This window comes from Coffea eugenioides, chromosome 2 (genome assembly GCF_003713205.1).
Source record: "Coffea eugenioides isolate CCC68of chromosome 2, Ceug_1.0, whole genome shotgun sequence".
Taxonomy (NCBI): Eukaryota; Viridiplantae; Streptophyta; class Magnoliopsida; order Gentianales; family Rubiaceae; genus Coffea; species Coffea eugenioides.
The window spans coordinates 14,302,449-14,322,943 of NC_040036.1; the positions used below are offsets into that span (position 1 = coordinate 14,302,449).

The 20,495-nt window shown below is 32.8% G+C and overlaps 2 protein-coding genes across 2 annotated transcripts; both read left to right on the forward strand.

The window, feature by feature from the left end:
- The first annotated feature begins 1,001 nt into the window (after positions 1-1,001).
- On the forward strand, positions 1,002-7,133 carry LOC113762755 (GDSL esterase/lipase At1g28600-like). Its single transcript, XM_027306337.1, has 5 exons — positions 1,002-1,323; positions 1,453-1,677; positions 5,712-5,860; positions 6,070-6,346; positions 6,544-7,133. Exons 1-5 carry the CDS (start codon positions 1,089-1,091, stop codon positions 6,798-6,800), a joined length of 1,143 nt encoding a protein of 380 aa, XP_027162138.1. The 5' UTR covers positions 1,002-1,088; the 3' UTR covers positions 6,801-7,133.
- Positions 7,134-13,339: 6,206 nt separating this feature from the next.
- Positions 13,340-20,212, forward strand: LOC113763088 (GDSL esterase/lipase At1g28580-like). Its single transcript, XM_027306791.1, has 5 exons — positions 13,340-13,674; positions 13,861-14,085; positions 18,583-18,731; positions 19,001-19,277; positions 19,752-20,212. The coding sequence occupies exons 1-5, from the start codon at positions 13,401-13,403 to the stop codon at positions 20,009-20,011; spliced, it is 1,185 nt and encodes a 394-aa protein (XP_027162592.1). The 5' UTR covers positions 13,340-13,400; the 3' UTR covers positions 20,012-20,212.
- Positions 20,213-20,495: the final 283 nt, after the last annotated feature.

The window sequence follows — 20,495 nt, forward strand, 5'->3', positions numbered from 1 at the left end:
CGCCACTTAATTTAAAGAAAGGATAATGACGTGTTCACTACCCTTCAAAGGCCATAGTTAAGAACTCAAATCTGTCACACAATCTTTACCCATATAATTCCTTGGTGACCCTAGCTGCATCGGTATTTTCCCATAGCAATCTCTCTCTAAACACCCAAATTCTTGCTTTGTCAATCAAGGGCGACTTTTACATCTTACAAGCAAATTCTGAATATTGATGAACTAATCTGATGAATCTTAATTTCTGTAATACCATTTGCCAGCAATTGGTATTTTTGAAAAACTTCTTGTTGTTTCATAAGACTTCCCCATTAATGATAATTTTCTTTTGCCGTGGGGATGCGGTAGGGATGGTGCTGGGACTGGCAAGGAGGAAGTGGTGGTGATGGTGGTACTGGGAGGAGTTTATTGCAGCTATGGTGACAAGGGGAAAAGAAAATGGATGGCAGGCATGACGAAGCAAAACGTATGTTAGGACGCAAGATGCTGCTGTGGGTTGGATATTCGAGATCTAATGGACTTAAATTCCTAGGAGGCCAAACTAGTCAACCAAACACAGGAAAATTACTAGGAAAGCATTTATTTTCTTTAAAAACTTTTCTTTGGAAAACATTTTTCAGGGAAAATATCTTACACCAAATCAAACAGACCTTAATGTAAAAAATTTTCCTTTGTAAAGCAAAACAAGACTTGGAGTTTTGAGGCATGCTTGCACCGAAAGTAGACTGGACAATGGTTCAATCCATCCGACAGAACGATGCGAGCTGAGTTTTAAGACACTAATTGGAATTATTGTGCTTCCAACAACCCAACAAGCAGCCCCGTCCACTTGAAACTTAAAGAGAAAAAGTGAAGTATTAAAAAGGTAGAAGAACCAATGCATGGTTTTCTTTTGACTGCTTAAGGGCGGCATAGTCCTCTTACCTAATATTGGATAAGCAATATGCCCTCACGCATGACCCAACACGCAATATATATACACACCTACATTGCACTGCTCAAATGATCCCGAATTCCTTTCCAAAAAAAAAAGGGTGGAAAGCTAAATCCAAAGGTTTCTGTATTTACTACTATTTTCTGTTCTCACAATGATCAATCATCCATTTCTGTGTTTTGTTCCTATCTTATTAATCATTGCTCAATCAGCCGAAGGGTGCTATACATCCATTTTTGCCTTTGGTGATTCCCTCACGGATAATGGAAACTTGCTTGCCCTCTCGGCCCCAAGAATTATACACCAGGGCCGCCTTCCCAACGGAGAAACTTACTTCCACCATCCAACTGGCCGATGCTGCGATGGCCGTCTCATCGTTGATTTCTTAGGTTAATCATGCACTGTTATATATTTAAGTTCTATATATATATATATATATATATATATATTTTTATTTTGGTTAGTCGAATGACTACTGGCCATGGTACATTTTCACACGCTGTTTTGGAATGTTGCAGCTCAGCAATTTGGACTTCCAATTCCACCACCTTATACTGAAGTTTCGAAAGAGAGGACAATGGATGTTCGTGCTGGGGTGAATTTTGCAGTGGCAGGAGCAAGAGCTCTGGACACTGATTTTTATGATAAGATTGGAATAATTGATCCTGTCACTAATGATACCCTGCGAGTTCAGCTGGATTGGTTCAAACACATGTTGCCATCTATATGTGGCCCCGAAAAAGGTAAGTTCGTTTTCCTACAAGCTCCCTCCACAACAACAAAAAGCAAATAGGATTTCTCCACCTCTATTTTTGTTTTTTTTTTCTCTTTTAAATTTTTTTTTTTTGTTGGATTACGTAAACTTTTTCAGTAAAATGCGCTCACAAAATTCTTTTGATAGGGGTAGGTTGAGCTGGGATAGTCATCTTCCTTGGTTCTAAGAGTTTCCGTCTTTGACAAATGAGAAAAGCCTTTTTTCTACTTGACAGTTGACATACGCAATACCGTGCAGTAGCTTTCGATACCCATTTGATGCTCAGTTTTGCGTGTTCATGCACATGATTATGGCTTATTGAATTATCTGAAAATAAAGCACAATTTTATTTTTTTTATTTTTTTGGGGTTTTGCTTGTTGAGGTTGTTGAGTAAATGGACTCATGTAGCTTAATCATATGGTCTGAGGAGATGAATGAACTAGCCCTGAAGAATGTGTAGCCCTCCCACTACACGTATTTATTGTAGTCGAAATTTCCAGTAGTAATGTGTATGTTATTTTTGCTCCACATTGGAACGAAAATATCAGTAACCTTGTGGGAAATGCAAGTGACTTAAAATCAGAAAAATAAAAGAAGAATGAAATAAAGAGGTGCAGGTGGTAACAAATTATTTTTTTTTTTAATTAAGAATTTTAGCGGATGTCCTGAATTGAGAATTTCACTACGTAAACTTTGCGTGTTCCCAATCAGCATGCGGACTTGACAAGACGTTAATACAGATAAGGGTGCAGACGTTTGCATTGATTATCACGACATTATCCTCTGCATGAATGAATCTTGGTTGGTGAGACCACGGATGCACATCAAATGGATCACTACATACCAAAAATGAATTTATTTGGCATCTAAAGAGGACTACATTTTTAGAAATGCATTTTGCTTCTGCTTTAATTATGTAAAAACTTAGGGGGAGAAATACAACTTTATTCTTTGGCGATAAGAGACACACACACATATATGCGTATATATTGCAAGTGCATATTGTTTCTGGCTTGCTGAAGAGTATAGATTCAGTTCTCACTTGATAACTCGAGAGGGAGCCGTAGTAGGCAGTGGAATAACTTCTTTAAAATCTTTTAGCGGAACTATTATTCGGAAAGATGACTAACTCTATTTTGTACCTCTGAATTTGTATTATTTTTTTCACTTTGCATCTTAAATTTTAATTTTGGACACTTTCTATCATAAACTCTCAAGTTTTGATACTTTGCATCTTAAACTCTTAAATTTGTCCCATTTAAATCCAATCAATGACAGTATTAACAAAATTAATGAAATAAAGAATGAAGCAATTAATGACAGTATAGCGTTTTGTTTTAGATGCGATTATCATTAATTCCTTGACTCCTTTTGACCATTTTTAGTGCATTATCATTAATTTGTATGTGATCCTGATCACTAATATTATTGTTAACAAAATTAACAAAATAAAAGACAATGCAAATTAATGATAATACATCATTTTGTTCTAGTTGCGACCTCTTGACTTCTTTTGACCACATTCAGTACATTATTATTGATTTAGATCTCTATTCTGTTAATTTTGTTAATGTTATTATTGATTGAATTTAAATGGACAAACTTGAGAATTTAGGATAAGAAGTGTCTAAAATTGAGCATTTAAGGTGCAAATTATCTAAATTGAAGTTTATGACACAAAGTAAAAAGTGGTGTAAATTTAGAGGTGCAAAGTGGAATTAGTCCTTATGATAGTAAAAAAAAGAAAAAAAAAGAAAGAAAAGGCACCGAATTGATTTTATCTGAGCTGTCAAGTGACATTGGCACCTTTTTTTTTTTTGTCTTTTTTGCGTCTTCCGACTTAGAGGATTAGAGTGTCAGTACCGAATTTGTAGTGCCAGTAACTAGTCAAACTTCCAGAAATCTTTGCAAATGGCCCATTAATTATTTAATCGACGATACGTTGGTCTCCCTTCTTGGTTTGGTAATTTTTTTTTTCTTTTTGAAAACGACAGCATTGTAGTACAATCCTATTATTTTACAACTAAGCAGAACCTAATCACGTATTAGTCACTGGAGTAATGCCGCATTTGTGCATTCTCTTTTAATTAAGTGGCATTTCTTGAAGTCAACAAATACGAGCAACTTTAGAGGAAGGTTCAGAAGACTATTTATCATCATTCCAAGTTCACACCCAACAATTTACGTGTGGGGCCGGACTGGCACCTGGAACAAGTATACGTGCATGTGTGTGTGTGAAAATAATTATTTTAATTAGAATTGTTTCTCACTCTGCTTAATTGAAGATAATTAATGAATTATGAGTTATTTGGATTTTACACATATTGAATATTATTATATATTTAAAAATTATTTTTAATTTTAAAATAACTAATCTTATCTTAATGATATTTAAAATAACTAATCTTATCTTAATGCTTTCTATGAAATTATTATATAAAATTATAGTAAAACTTTTTTCAAATCACTGTTATTAAAATCTTACATATTTCATAAATTACTTCATTTCATCACCATATCATTGATTAGTATTCAACTTGTTCATCATCTTTTCCCTTAATTTTGAATTAACTTAGTACAAAAAAGAGAATTAACTGTTATACCGACAGATTTATCAGTATTGTTGGAAACTAAATATTTATTGATAAAAAAACTGAATTGTTGGATCTTTTCTACTTAATTAAATGTGAATATATAGTTCTAGATTTATGGTCATTATAAAAATTTAAATTATCTAAAAGAATATTCATAAAAAAAGAATATCTACCAAGTTTTTGATATGGAATACATTATTTGATATATACTATCATTTTATAGTGAAAGTATGTGAACAAATTTTTAAAAATTAGTAAATAATTGAACATTTAGAATACATTAATTTTTTAAAGTGAATATGAATGAACATATAGGATTGTTGTTAATTTTCATATTTATATAAATTCACAATAAACAAGAAAAGAAACCGTGCTAAGGTGCGGAGAAAATTCTAGTTTCTACAGTAAAGCACTCGAATTCGTCGAATTCCTAGCTAAAAGAATTTGGCCTCCTGATTGACAGACACGGTTTTAGAAAATTCAACCATGGATGGGTTTGCTTTTGATTATCTGAATAACGAACATGCCTCTTTCATGTCTGTCAAGATTTATTTGACGAAATGAAGCCAAATCATACCAATTGATGCTTCATTGACTTAATTTTCCCTTACTTGTCTGAGGGCAAATGACTCTAGTGGTTCTTTTAAGTTTGCACCATTTTTACACCTCCTGAATTTCAGAAAATATTCTCTTTTTGTTGTATTTCCCCCTTAAATTAAAAAAAAAAATCTTTCTCTATAAAGATTAGCCTTTGAAGTTTTATATATTCCCCCCTTATTCAATATTTAACCCCCCCCCCCCCCCCCTAAAAAAAAGATTTTCTATTGATTACCTTTAACAAAATTTTTGGACCTATTTCAAATTAAATATTAATGACATTGTAATGGGAAAAAGGGATTTGACTTTTTAAATCAAAGTACATAATATATTTTTTATATAAATTTAAGAGTATGATTTATGCTGAAATTAACCGCTGCACTACCTCATCACAGGGTTCTAGCTCTATCACTGCCTATAAAAGTATCCAATGTGTGGCTCAGCTTAAAAATTTGATTGTTTTCTTCTATAAGAAATCGAATCTCGGGCCAACTGACACTTACCATACTTGGATTTGGTTTGGATAAAACATTTAGAATCGAATATACATATGTTGGGGGAAGTAACAGATACTTTAACAAGTTGGTGGATCAAATAGATAATTGATTAAATATGAAGGACTTCTGGAGTCATTTTCCCTTTGCTGAAATATACATTTCAAAACTTAGTGGTCATCATTTTCTTACATCGATGCGTTTCTATGTACTTTTAAATTGTCTTTGGAATCAAATTATGTTCGAATGCCCTAATAAAAAATGTTTATGTTCATACTGAAAAAAATAGAAGAATTAATGCTCAATCCGCTGTAAATTCATGTTCAATCATTTGCAGATTGTGGAGGGCAGCTGAAGAGTTCACTAGTCCTTTTAGGACCATTTGGAGGAAATGATTATCGCTATGCTTTATTTCAGGGAGCAAGTCTGGCGGAGAGAAAGCTGCTTGCACATCTAATTACTGATGCCGCGGTCTCAGCTGTCAATGTAAGACTATGACAAATCAAAGGCAGAAAAAGTAGAAGTAATTATTAGGAGAGTTGAAGCTGAAAAAAAAAAAACAGAGTGGAAAGAATCTGTGCAAAAATCATTGAGATAAATAGTAGAAAGTTTGGCGAATCATATATATATGGTCTAAAGCAGTTCACATTTGTTCTCACTAGCACAGTTTTGACTAGGTTACCCCATTTGTACAGGAATTGGTTGAACTTGGAGTTGGTGCAGTGATGGTTCCAGGACTTGTACCAGATGGGTGCTTAGCGGTGAGTCTCACATATTTTGGGAGTCCGAATACGGGGAATTATGATCTTTCAACTGGATGCATAAATTGGTTAAATGAGTTTGCTGAGTATCACAACGAGCTACTTCAAACAAAGTTGAATATGGCTAGAAAACGCCATCCAACTGCTGCCATCATTTATGCTGATTACTACAATGCTATCCTTCAGCTCTACCGCAACCCAGAAGAATATGGTAAGTCTCAATCATTGTATATTTTTTTTTATTTTTTTTTTCTTGATTAATACGATATGGTTAGAATATTCGGGTAGATAAAAGAACCTCCACCGCTCTTGGGTTCCACAAAACAGATTAAAGTAATGGTTTTGCCTTGGATTCCACGAAACAGATTAAAAGTTATGGCCTTGGATTCCATATATATGTTTCTTCAGGGTTTAGGAGAACCACTGCCGCTTGTTGCGGAGATGGGGGCCCCTATAATTACAACAAAGAGGTGCAGTGTGGTGATCCACCGACAACTGTTTGCCCCGATCCTTCCGTATATATCAACTGGGATGGCCCTCATTTCACAGAGGCTGCCAACAGATGGATTACTTCAGCTTTGTTGAGAGGGCCATACACTCTTCCTCACCTCGATACTTCCTGCATTTCTGAGGCTGCCAGTGCTAGACACTTCACGGATGCCTAGCTGGATGCTCTCTGTTTGATGCAGTGGTGCTGATAATAGCTTTACAATAACTCAAGGGCCAGAATTTTTAGAAAAATTGCTTAGGCATTTATTGATGGAGAAGATTTATATATAAATATGAAAGGTAGGTACAGATTTAAAGGGAAGCTGCATAATTGCGTCCCTTGATGATTTGTACGATTTGTTCGAAATGCTTGTACGTGTGAAATGATCATGCTGGGAATTTTAGATAAGTGATTGGACACTGATTGAGTCTGAACATTATTATTTGTCACATTGAAATTTGTCTTTGTCGTAATTGTTTGTAATGAACAAGGGCCCTTTGTTATTGTACACGTACACGTGGGGTATGATCCCCTTCCTTTCCTAGTTGATATGTCGAATTGCTCTTCGGTATTTAGGGTGAAATTGAAATGACGACTTGAAGGCTAATAAGAGATGGCCTCCCACTTCATAGCAAAACACTTTAATTTGAGCACTTGAAAGCAAAAGATTCTGTTTTGTATAATTTATATATTTTAGATCTCTTCCATTTGAGCACTTGAAAGCAAAAGATTGCTTCCATAGTCCTTTTCCATTTTGTGTATTCAATTGGAGACGAGGAGCTATAGACCCATTTCATTTTAATTTTCTACTTTGATCATACAAGGAAGGATTTATCTATAGGATTTCTGTTGCCTGCACTCATAACGAAGTTTACATTGAAAAGAAAGATAAAGGTCGAGTCTATTATAAGGTGTCTACAATTAACGCTCACCTTGTGAATTGTATACAAGTTTTTGAAAATGAAAAACATATTTTTTCGACAAAACTGAAATGAAACTCACGTTTTATCATGCATCCTTACTCCTTAGCCTCAAAATGAAATGGACGAACTCCGCTTTGCACCTCGATATCACATTTTCACTTTACATCCTAAATTTCAATTTTGAACGTTTTGTATTTTAAATTCTTAATTTTGAGCCCTTTGCACACTAAATTCTTAAATTTGTGCTATTTAAATCCAATGAACAATAACATTAACAAAATTAACGGCACAAAGAATACAATAAATCAATGACAATGTACCGAAAGTAGTCAAAAGGTGCTAAGATATTATAAATTCATAATAAAAATAAAATAATACATTATCATTAATTTGCACAATTTTTTATTTCATGAATTTTGCTAACGATAGTAGTAAATGAATTTTGCTAACGATATTAATAATTGAAACTTTACAAATCAATCATAGTGTACTAAAAGTGGTCAAAAAATTAAGAGATTGCGATCAAAACAGAACAGTGCATTTTCGTTAATTTTCACCGATATTATCTCATTAATTTTGAGAACGTAGTCATTAATTGGATTTAAGTTGGATAAACTTGAAAATTTAGGATGCTAAATATCCAAAATTAAAGTTTAAGATATAAAGTGAAAAGTGATGAAAGTTGAGCGGTGTAAGATACAATTTAGCCCAAATGAAATTAAGGCCAATTATCTATTTAGAATCCATATGTATCTCATGGACTCAAAACTCCTACTTTCGGAATCCGACAAATTGTACTTTTTCTTGAAGCTGATAAACGTGGACGTTGTTTGTTAGACACTAACCACAATGTCCGCCACAAGGGTTTCTTTCACCCTAGATCGTACATCTGAATCTGTTACCTCCCGGAGCTTCTAGATAGTTGTACGCCCGTGAAGAATGGATAAGGAACGAGTACTAGAGATGGTTGTATCCAACAACCGGCAAAAATGCAGCACCTAGGATAATAAAAGAACGAGTACTAGAGTTAGCTGTTTCCAACCACCCAGCGACAGTGCTTGCGAAAGCTGTGAACATTTGTTTTTGCCAACGTTGACCCGCCACTTTCGTAGAGTCCTCCAGCGAAAGTAGTTGTCCGTATCATATAGTGTTATTAAACCCAGTCCGAAGTTCAATTTGGAGAGATGATCGGATCACTAAATCATCGGTTCAATTGTGGGTTAAATGGTTCAATTATAGGTTGAATAACAATTATATTATATAATATAAAAATACATTATAACTTATAAAAATAATAAAAATTTTAAATTTACGGTTCAATCGACGTTTTTTTTGGATTCACCGATATAACTATGAAGTCAGTGACGATCGATTAAAGCAAGGCCTATACAAGAAACTATCTAGTTCACATCGTTGTTGGAAACAAGGGGCTCATTGAGTCGAGTCTGGGCTTGAACGTGCTGAGATTGATTCAATTTTATCAAAGTTAAACTGGAGGTCGAAGTCAATAAACTTCATTTTAAAACTCAAAACTCGAGCTAAAGTGAAAGGTTGTCAAGCCCTGAACGATTAATTAAGTTTCTCCCATCGTCTACCTGCACAACCACCTCATGTCCTAGAGGCTTGAGGTTCACAAGAGGAAGACAAACAAAGGGGAAAGTGACATCTAATAATTGACAGCTATATAATTGCAAGACAAATAAGTGACAGCTAAAGAAAATTGCAAGACAAATAAAGTGAACAACTAACTTTATTTGGAATAATTAGTCAACAATACTACATGCAGTAATCCCACTAAGTACTAAGCGGTGTCTGTTGTCTAATACTGCAAAAGGGAAATAAGCAACGATCCTTAAAAGAGGCCCGAAAGTGGTATCTAAGAGATTGAAAATCCTGGACTTCGAGGCGTTATAAGCCCAAATGAAGTAGCCCCATATTGTTCATTCATCCCTTCTACTGGAACATAACTCGAAAACATGTGTAATGTGTTCTTTCCTCACCAGGAATAAATAAGGGTAACTTATAACGTAACCTGTGGTTTCATTTTTTACGACATGATCTCCAAATCTTTTAAAACATTACATGACTTTCTTGTAATTTCATATAAAGAGGAAATTTGATAAAAAAAAAAAATGGCTTCCATATTATCATTGGTTGAAATGCTATTTTTCTTAAATGCTAAAGATAACGTGGTGCTGATTACTTCGCAAAAAACGATAGAAAAAATTACTCGAATATATGCGAACAATAGAACAAGTTTAAATGGATATTATAATTTCAATACACATCTTTTTGGAGCTTATTTGAGTCAATCTGCATAACTGGAGTTACTTCTCATTTTCTATGAGAGTTATTTCAATACATTAAAACGTTAAGAGAGTATTATAGTAATCTGCAAAATCATATGACAGAATATAGCAGTTTACCCAAGAAATGATCCATGATGATGTCATCACCATTGTTAAAGATAGTTTTAACCATCATGAACTCCTGATCCAAGAATTGCAGCCCAATGTGGCAAGATACACCTTGATCGAAAGGTGGCTTGGCCATGGATTTCCCCAGGAATATGATTGCCATTTCATGGACTTACTGTAGATTTGAAACAGGCTTCACGGATATGTTCGTTCGTATGCTTGAGTGGCTTTTCGCAGCAGGCTTTCTTCAGCTTTTCTTAGATTATGTGATCCAACCCAATAACCAATTATACGTGCCATTTTGAAACGTTTGACTTCATTGTCCAGCCCAAAGTGGCAAATCCAGTCAAATTTACTCTTGCATGGCCATCTTTCAACCACTTATATATTCAGTCTTAGGAAAAATCATTCAAGCCTCATCTCACATTTCAATCAATGAAAATTTTTGTGCTTCATTTTTAAAATATTAATTTTACACTCCTGATAAATTAAATCAAATCGATAAAATTTAGTTCCAATTTAGGTTTTCGATCATTTTTTTGTACATAAAAAATGATTGCATGTGAGCGACGTGACAATTTTAAGTTAAAAAGTGATCAGAAACTTTGGTTGGGACCAAAATTTTGTTAATTTGAATTTGTAAGGAATGCCAAGTTAGCATTTTAAAAATGAATGATAAAAAAAAATTATTTAGCAAAATGTGATGGACGTTTTAAATGATTTCCCTCAATCTCATGTACGAGCACAAACAAAATTTGAAGACACAAAAATGAATGCCAAGATCCACGGATATTATGATCAACGGGAAAAGAATGGAAGACTTTAATCTGAACTCTTCTTTCGTCGGAGAAATTTTATTTCAACTTTGCCTGTTTGTAGAAATGCTTATTATGTGGTCCTTCGAACCTGGCTGAAAATTTCAGAAACTACAAAATGGTTAGTTTAAATTGATGTACTGTACTTTCTGCTGGGCAAGTGTAACCATACAACGTTGAGCAATCTAGGATAGCTGGTTGCATATGGTAGAGATTTTTACCGGTTTATTATTTTGGTTTGATTGGTTTTGATCTTTTCTTGTATTGGATGAGGGGTACCGTCCACTAGGATATTGCTTCATTTCTGAAACCAATCCTTAAAACAAGAAAAAATCCTTTATAGACCAATTATTAAGGATGTGATCCATGTAGCTTCATAAGCACAATCGAACGTGGACTTTGATTACTGCCCAAATTAAACTTCTTCCAGCCGTCAACTGCCACTCTCCATTTGATGCATTTGAGGAAGTTTGTTTAGCCCAGTCATTGTCTGATTGCTCCAAGCTTGGCCACATTGCCTGCTGAACTTTTCTTGCGGACAGGTGGTAGAGTGCTATCTTCAAAAGCAATCTAATTTAAATAAGTGACGTATAAGATACCATCTAATCCCCATCAAATTTCCCCACTTCCTAGCTTACTACTAATATATAATTCTATCTTGAAAGGGAATGGATCAGTGGCGAAGTCAGGACCCAGAATTAGAGAGATCAAACTCCATTAGCACAAGAATTGTTGTAATATATAATAGAGTTTGAAACTAATGAATACGTCTATCTTAAAAATTCATTTATTTCTATGTTAAATATGTTTTTGAAACTACTAAATTGTGCTTAAAATTTATAATGAAAATTATATTTAAATTGACATCCATATTTAACTTTTGTTAAGCCTAGCACTCTTATGAAGGGTAATACATATGAATGGGACAACAATGAATGTCTCTTATGAAGGAAGGGTAATAAATATGAATGGGACAACAATGAATGTGCTGAATTCCTCTAATTTGGGTCGTCATATAATTCTTCGTTTTGGTGATGATCGTATTTGCACCATTGGTGTTTGTTTAGTATTCATCTAAATTACAACATTGGTGAACGGTCCAGCAGAATTGCACCACATTGTTATGCTACTGAGTCTTTTGTCTGACCCTAAATTTTACCTACTCCAATGGCCTAAATTCTAGCATTTAACACCACATATATAATGTCGGAAATCATCTTTTAATTCGTTTTACCCTCTCTACACATTTTCTACACATCTTCTGCTCATACGGTGACTATGTCCCATTTGTTTGGTGAACCCTAAAATGCTTTTCTCCCTAGCAAGCTTTGTTTCAATTTAAAGCTATTGATTAAGAGATTGATTTCATGCTCTTTATTAATTCAAGAAAACACTTCCCACCCTCATCGCCGCCATTGAAGTATCAGAGATTTTTTCTTTATTTTTTTTTTTAAAAAAATTGACATAATTTCTGTGACCATTATTATCACTGCATTAACTTTCTCTAGTTTGACAACGACATGTGCTCTACTCAATAAGGTGATTATTAGTTCACCTAAACACTTCAACTATCCAAGAAGTAGTACATCCTACTTTCAACAAATCATACTATAGTATCAATGAATTAGGGAACAATTTCAAGTCCTCACTCAACTCCCTTTCTTAATGGCTGCATGGTCTCAGAACTAAAATACCATCTGCTTGACAACTTCCTTCCGGGAATTAATTAAAGCATGCTACTTACGTATGGACTTCACATATCTCAACCTCTTTTCCATCCTATAACCACATGATGTGCGTATCTTGCATGGTCCTCCACCTAGCAACAATCATTTTCTCCAACTATAGCCATCCACTATTTGTTCCCCAAAAATCCTATACTCTCTCTCTCTTTCTTGCCGGATAACCTATATAGCGTTACTTTAATCTTTCAAAATTTGTTTCTGATGACAAATATGTAAAAGATAAACTTTTAAGAAATAACACTAGAAAAAGAATGGTGGAAACTTAATAGAAACTTCTTCCTAACAACTTTTGAAGAAGCAATCAGAAGTTTTACTCTTTCATAATCAAAATGGAACGATTCTATTCTTCTCCTGTCGGATACTCCATTACTTTACCCGTTATGGTAAGTTCTATAAGTTCAACCGTGTCTCAAACCAAGTCTTGGTTGGTGGGGAATAGTGATATCCTGACATCCTATTACAATCTGTAAAAGGATTCTGGTAGTGGAACTTTCGATGTTGCATACGTAATAAAACTCTCTTAATACTTAATTTGTATTGTTTAGAATTTTAAACGTTTCTCAAAGTAACTAGTCATCTACAATTCAAGGGTGAAAATATATAAAATGTAAAGATAAAGGGGTAAAATAACAATAGATATAAGCAAACTAGTGACTAATAAGGGTAATAATATGTAACATTCCTATTATCCTTTTTTAAAACTTGGTGGATGGTCCAACAAATCCACATAAAAGGCTTCTCCTTAAAGCCAATTAAGAAAAGCAAGGGAGCATCTAAAACTCATTTTATGCCTTTGGCTTGATTACAAGCAAACCATATTGCAGAATCTTTAACTTCTTTAACCTTCGATCCTTCACCATAGTTACTAGTAAAATATGGCCGCTTCATCTTCTATCCAATTACTAACACCTGCATTAGCAATACTCATACTTACTTTATTGAAATTATGTACTTCAACAAGAGCATCAGCTGGAATATGCTACAAATCCATCATCAGCTTTGGTGATTCCATCGCTGATACTGGCAACTTACTCCGCCTCTGCCCCTCCAATCATCCTCCCCACTTTTCCCTACCACCATACGGCGAAAGCTTCTTTCACCGACCTACTGGTCGCTTCTCCAATGGACGTCTTGTCATTGATTTCATTGGTAAGCAGTAACACATAAGTGCATCACGCACTCTTGTTGCTCCATGTCGCGATATATGAAGATTTTTCTCTCTTGTTTTAGAACGAGTATTCGATTCTGAGATCATCTCAAACCTTAATATTCCTTAAATTCATATGTAGGGCTTCATGTTAATCTGTTATAAATGTATATCTTTTGGCATTGCAGCTGAGAGCTTTGGGCTTCCGTTAATACCACCATATCTTGCCGGAGAAGATGCAAGGGGAAGGGATTTTCGTCAAGGCGTAAATTTTGCAGTAGCAGGAGCTACAGCACTTGACAGTTCATTTTTCAGGGAAAGAGGAGTACGTAATCCTCTGACGAATGTGTCATTGGGAACTCAGTTAAGGTGGTTCAAAGATGTGATGCCGTCTTTCTGCAGCAACTCTTCAGGTAAGTGCTTTCTTCTTTATTTACTGGGTAGTTGAAATGAATCTCGTCCTTTTACTCGTTTAATTTGCATGTTCATTTGGAATTTGTCTTGCTCCATTCCCTTCTTGTCTATTCCTTTGATCTTCATAGTATAATTTAATTTTAAATTTATTGGTGGAAAATTTAGAGCTGATTTATAACCTTACGCGGTTATATTTACACATTTTTAAAATTCGTCCATCTGATCATAAGTCAAATATTCTGTACTAGTTTGAGTGGGGGTCAATAATCTCTTCTGAGTTCTTGCAATTGTTCAATGCCAGCTTGGATGTGACACCTTAGCTTTACATTGATATGATTAACCATATTTGCCTCCAAATTTTTTACAGTTGTCTTATTTTTTTACTTCAATGTTTTTCTTTATATGATTAAAAATAGTAATACATGCCTAGATTTTGGTGTATCTAAAAAGCTATTCCTCAAACCTATAAGTTGTTAATGACTCTAACCACGGGCAAATAACACCAAACGAAAATATAGTCCAAGATACACTTTTCTTACCCAATTCTAGCACGGTAATGGGACTTGTAAATAATTAATTTCAATATTATAACGTTAAATTAAGTTTCATTATGTAGACAACAATTGAGTAGGAATCCCGACTGAAAAGGGAAATGCTCAATTCTTACAAGCATTATCTAATAATGATGTAAATTTTCCTTTGCAACCCTTTTGGGGTCCGACAATATATGGGTACTGGCACACAGGTTTGATGACAAAATGTCACAGATGGACCCATGCACATGCTAGGTAAATTACTTGTGGGCAGAATTTTTAGATAAAAAACTCTTGTGTGTTTGATAGTTTAATAATTTAACTTGTTTGGTTTTGTCATTAATTAGATCAAGAATTTACTTGGTATACAGGAGTCAATTCTAAGGGATGATCTTTACAAAGTTAAGCCAACTGTAGAAGTTGAGATTCTGGTTAGCTGTGGTTGGTAAGAGTTTAATGGTTTTGGTCCAAGTGTGGCCAGGTGAGTCAGAGGAATGAAGTTGTTGAATGTGGATAACCCTCGAAAAAGACACCTAACTCGCCGGAAAGCGAAAAGTAGTCGGCAATTTAAATAAAAAATGGAAAGAGCAACAACCCTTTTGATTTGTGGTTCTTCTATTTTACAAGCGTTTGGATTGCTATTTTTTGAAATTTTCATAGAAAAATATACTATAACGATTTGATATGTGTCAAATTAAAAAAATGATCAAAAAATGTGTTCATAAAAAACGTAAAATTTTTTTGAGAAAAAATTGACAATCCAAACAAATTTTAGGATAATTTCTTATCATGTTTATAACTTATTTATTGATTTGTTCATTATTCTCCTAAAACATTAATTAATTTTAAAAACTTGCGGTATCAAAAAGATTTTTGACAAACTTCTATAATACACTACAATAAAGTTTTAGATAGATTTCCAAAAAAATGCATCAGAGGAGGCCTTAGTTTGCAAAGAAAATGATGGGGTTGGCATGTAGTAGTAGGCGAGAGTGCTGTGGACCGTCTCAAAATGGAACGTACCGCCAATCCGCTAGACGTTCATAACATGAATTTTGCTATTTTATTGATCCATTCTTCCCAAACTACTTTTAACAGATGCTCTATTGCGAGCGTCGGTTGGTGTCTACCTGTCTTTTTCTGATTATGGGAAAGGAAAAAGTAAAAGTAAAAGTAAAAGATAGAAACGTTTCTTTTTTTCTTTATCAGACTTTTTAAGTTAGTTAATTAGATAGAAACGTTTCTGATTAAAGAAAATTTTGTCCATTTCAATGGTAAAACGATTAGGAAGACAACGCCAAAAGGAGGTAGGTGATGATGGCGACTTTGCCAATTGTCCAACACACAAAGTTCTTAACTAATTATTTTGCCAAAAATGTCAAAATCGGCCAAGCACTTTGGTTATCAACCACAGTTGGCCTGCCCCAAACGTTTGGATAAGATCATCCACCAACTTTTCATTTGGTAAACGTCCTTATCATTTAAGTTATGTTATTAAAACGAGCAAACAAAAGAGTATTTTATTTAATTTTTGGAGTTTTCAATCCCTAAAAATGGGGTCCGTTTGGATTAGCTGTTTTTGGGGTTATTTTTCAAAAACAGCACTGTAGCATTTCATTTTTCAAATACAAGTCCGTTTGGATTAGTTATTTTTGGGGTTGTTTTTCAAAAACTATATGAAAATCTTTTACTGTAGATGTTTTATGGATTATTTTTAGATGTATTTTTAAAACATATTTTCGATTATTTTTATAATTTATAATTTATATATTATTATAACAATATATATTTATACATTTATAAATATTTATAAATAAATATATTTATATATTTATATAAAAAATATATAAATGTATTATGTTAGATATAATACATAATATAAATATATTTATAAATGTATAAATGTATATTATTATAAACGTATAAATTATAAATGAATATTATATAAATGTATAAATTATAAATTATAAATTTTTATATTTATAAATACATTTATTTATAAATATTTATAAATGTATTATATTATATATAATACATAATACAAAAATATTTACAAATGTATAAATGTATATTATTATAAATGAATATTATATAAATGTATATTATAATTTATATATTTTTGTATTTATATACATTTATGCATTTATAATACATTTATAAATATTTATAAATAAATATATTTACATATTTATAAATAAATATATTTACATATTTATAAATAAATATATAAATGTATTATATATAAATATATATATAATACATTTATATATTTATAATATAATACATTTATATATTTATAAATAAATATATAAATGTATAAATTAATATATTATAAATATATATTAATATTATGTATAAATGTATTAATATAATAAATATAAATGTATAATTAATATTATGTATATTAATATAAATGTATAAATGTATTATATTATATATAATACATAATATAAATGTATATTATAAATATACATAAATATATATATTATGTATAAATGTACATTTATAGAAATGTATAATATATATAATATATATTATGTATATATTAAATATATAAAATTTATATAAATGTATAATTACATATTTATATTATATATAATTTATATAATATATAATATTTATATAAATATATTATAAATGTATAAAAATATATTTTATATAAAATAAAATATTTATAATATGTATAAATAAATATATTTAAATTAATATAATATATATATATATCCTATACATTATTGAGATATACAAATTGAAATAAACATATTAAATATGTATTTGGAGTTGTTTTTGATATATTGTTTGGATATGGTGTTTTTAGAGTTGTTTTTGAAATACACATTTACTGTAGCGTTTGGAATGTGAAAAACAGTTTTTTTAAAAACAGGCCCAAAAACAAGGAATCCAAACGGACCCGGAATATTTAGTGAAGGTTTAGGAATAATAGACGCGATGAAGCATGTAAATGCCTGTGTCTTTCAAGAGCAAAGAGGGCACATCATGTTTCTATATCCCATTGGTGGATTGCTGCTTTAATCTTCTATCTTAACATGCATGTCTCTTCGAAATCTTTGCTAATTTGAATTCAATACACTGAATTGGTTATACTTTTCAATTGATAACCATCTTTCTTTTGCAAGGAATGAAGAAGAAAAGAGGGGAGAAATGAAAATAGATGTTCAAAAAATTTTGAGTATTGGTATTTTGTGTTCTAACCTTGGTTTACTCAAAAGAGAGTTGAATTAGATGGTAAGGTGGGAAGAATTATAAACAGAAGATACTTTTCACTTATCAAAAAAAAATCTTAAATAAAGAAAACTTGGTCCATTCATCCTCAGTATATTGGGGGACATAAGTTTTGGATATGAAAAATTAGTAGATAGCCTATTATATTCCAAATTGCATACCTAAATACCTCCAAATTGCATCGACACTTGTACCAGCTTTGTAGGCGGGGCACAATATCGAGAAAAAAAAAAAAAAAACTATTCAAGCTGATTTCTCACGGGATGTTGGCCTTTTTGAAGATTAAGACCTGATTAGTGATCACTTTAGTATTTAATCAGATGATTAATTTCAAAAGCGACCGGTAGTCAGTTTCTGCAGGCCACAATAGGATCACATAGTGATGAGTCATTGATTGGCCTAAAGAAATTGATTTTTTTTTTGTTAATTTTCAAATGCTGTCTTCACGTAATTAGACAAAGCTTTCCTTCATGACATCGAGAAAGGACAATCAAGCCAAGAAAGTTTTTGAACATGTAGACAATTATATGTAGACGTGTTGATCTTAGATTTGATTAATCTGAAATTGCATTATCCAGAAAATGATGAGAAAACCAACTTTATGTGAATTATGCATCTTTGGTAATTCAACCTGTATGATTATTATCCCAAAAGAAAGAAAGAAAAAGATAGTAGCAATAACATATAGGATTCTAATTCAAATGTGTACATCATGAACAGATTGCAGGGAATTTCTTCGAACCTCGCTTGTTCTTATGGGAGAGATTGGAGGAAATGATTACAACCATGCACTTGTTCAAGGAATAAAAATAGATCAGATCAAATCATTTGTTCCTGCTGTTGTTAGCGAGATCAGTTCAGCCATCGAGGTAAATAACAACCTGAAATTGTTTAACAACTAGTCTGGTAGTCCCTTTCTTTTTCTTTTTCTTTTTTTTGGCTAAAACCCGGCAGAATCACATAAACTAATTAGAATGTAATTCTTGAAGATTACATCACATGTATTCAAAAAACAAAAAAATTACTACAGTGACAATTTTCTTAAATTCATCCATCCATTGTTGGGACTTGGGAGTAGTAGCTCCTATGTTCTTGTTGCAGAAGTTTGTAAATGAACAATTCCATGGTAATAATGCAGGAAGTGATTAAGCTCGGAGCCGTGACATTGATTGTTCCCGGGAACTTTCCAATCGGCTGCTCAGCTGTCTATCTGACCTATTTTCAAGGTTCCAACCAGCAAGACTATGACAAGGCTACTGGTTGCATAAACTGGTTAAATGATTTTTCAAAGTACCATAACAGATTGCTGCAGAAAGAACTTAATCGCATCAGAAAACTTCATCCTCATGCCACCATTATCTATGCCGATTACTACAATGCTGCAATGAGATTATATCGTTCCCCAAACAAATATGGTATTTCTCTTTTTTTTTTCAACTTGATTTACATTTTACTTTTGCGTTGGACTCTTTTTTTTTTTCCCCTTCCTATCCAATGCTGCTCTCCTATCATAATATATAATGATGAAGAACGAAGGAAGACAAAATTAAGCCGCCTTGGCCCTACAATTTGGATTAATTACTGCAAATTTTAGTGATAATGTAGGGTAACTAAATGTAGTCAATGGAGTTTGACAATAATATAAAGAATCAAAGGTGCAAGTTTACTTCTTTTTTTTTTTTTTACTCTTTTTCTGGTTTTCTTTTCAATCTAATCTGGACCGTAAAATAATATAAAATGTCAGTTCTGCTAATTCTGATAAACCATTTCCTTTTTTTCCCCCCAAAATTATCATAAATAAAGCTCACAATATAAATTTGCTCTCTTGCTTTTATAATCCCAAAATTGGAACATATATTATTGATATCTCAAACGTTGTTACATAACAGGATTTAGAGGAGGAGCTCTAAAGGCTTGCTGCGGTGGTGGAGGCCCCTACAATTATAATTCCTCCGTGGAATGTGGCTACCCACCAGCAACTAGCTGTGACGACCCGTCTTTGTATGTCTGCTGGGATGGTTTGCACTTGACGGAAGCTGCCTACCAATCGATAGCCGGGGGCCTACTTCAAGGACCATTTTCTACTCCTCCGATGAATACAATCTGTGCTCTTGCATCCACAAGTTCAGGGCTTTTGCTTCAAGATTAGGTTCCATCACTTAATTTTTTAGGGCAAGTGTTCTATCGATCATTTGCTGGGTTGCAAGTCAAGTAGATTTATGTGTACATGTCACTATACAAGCCGTGAAATAGTACTTTTTTTGTTTGAATCTATTTTTGTTGAGTTGGTGTGTCCATCATATATACATTTTTCAGCGTGCAAGGACTATAAAATTTTAATGCCAAGTGAAATTATTAAATCGGAAACTGGATTAATTTGCTGGTAAGTTTAAGGATGCTATTCTGGTTTGACCAATCATTGATTTTTTCTGGAATTGAAGATTATTTAAGGTCCGGGTATTTTAGTAGGCTCACAGGGGTATGAGCAGGTTGAGTTGAGTACGAGGATTCTGTCCAAATAAATGTTGTATTATTTGAAATAATTGTCGTAGCATTTTTTTGTGATATAGTGCATGTAAATTAAAAATGTGATTAAAAATATAAAAACGTGAGTTTAAAAATGTGTTTATAAT

Bases quoted from the DNA above. Each gene is read 5' to 3' on its own strand.
- LOC113762755 (XM_027306337.1), top strand. From the start codon at position 1,089: ATGATCAATCATCCATTTCTGTGTTTTGTTCCTATCTTATTAATCATT. The intron at 1,324-1,452 runs GTTAATCATGCA...GGAATGTTGCAG, and splicing joins TCTCATCGTTGATTTCTTAG to CTCAGCAATTTGGACTTCCA. The intron at 5,861-6,069 runs GTAAGACTATGA...CCATTTGTACAG, and splicing joins CCGCGGTCTCAGCTGTCAAT to GAATTGGTTGAACTTGGAGT.
- LOC113763088 (XM_027306791.1), top strand. From the start codon at position 13,401: ATGGCCGCTTCATCTTCTATCCAATTACTAACACCTGCATTAGCAATA. The intron at 18,732-19,000 runs GTAAATAACAAC...GTAATAATGCAG, and splicing joins AGATCAGTTCAGCCATCGAG to GAAGTGATTAAGCTCGGAGC. The intron at 19,278-19,751 runs GTATTTCTCTTT...GTTACATAACAG, and splicing joins TCGTTCCCCAAACAAATATG to GATTTAGAGGAGGAGCTCTA.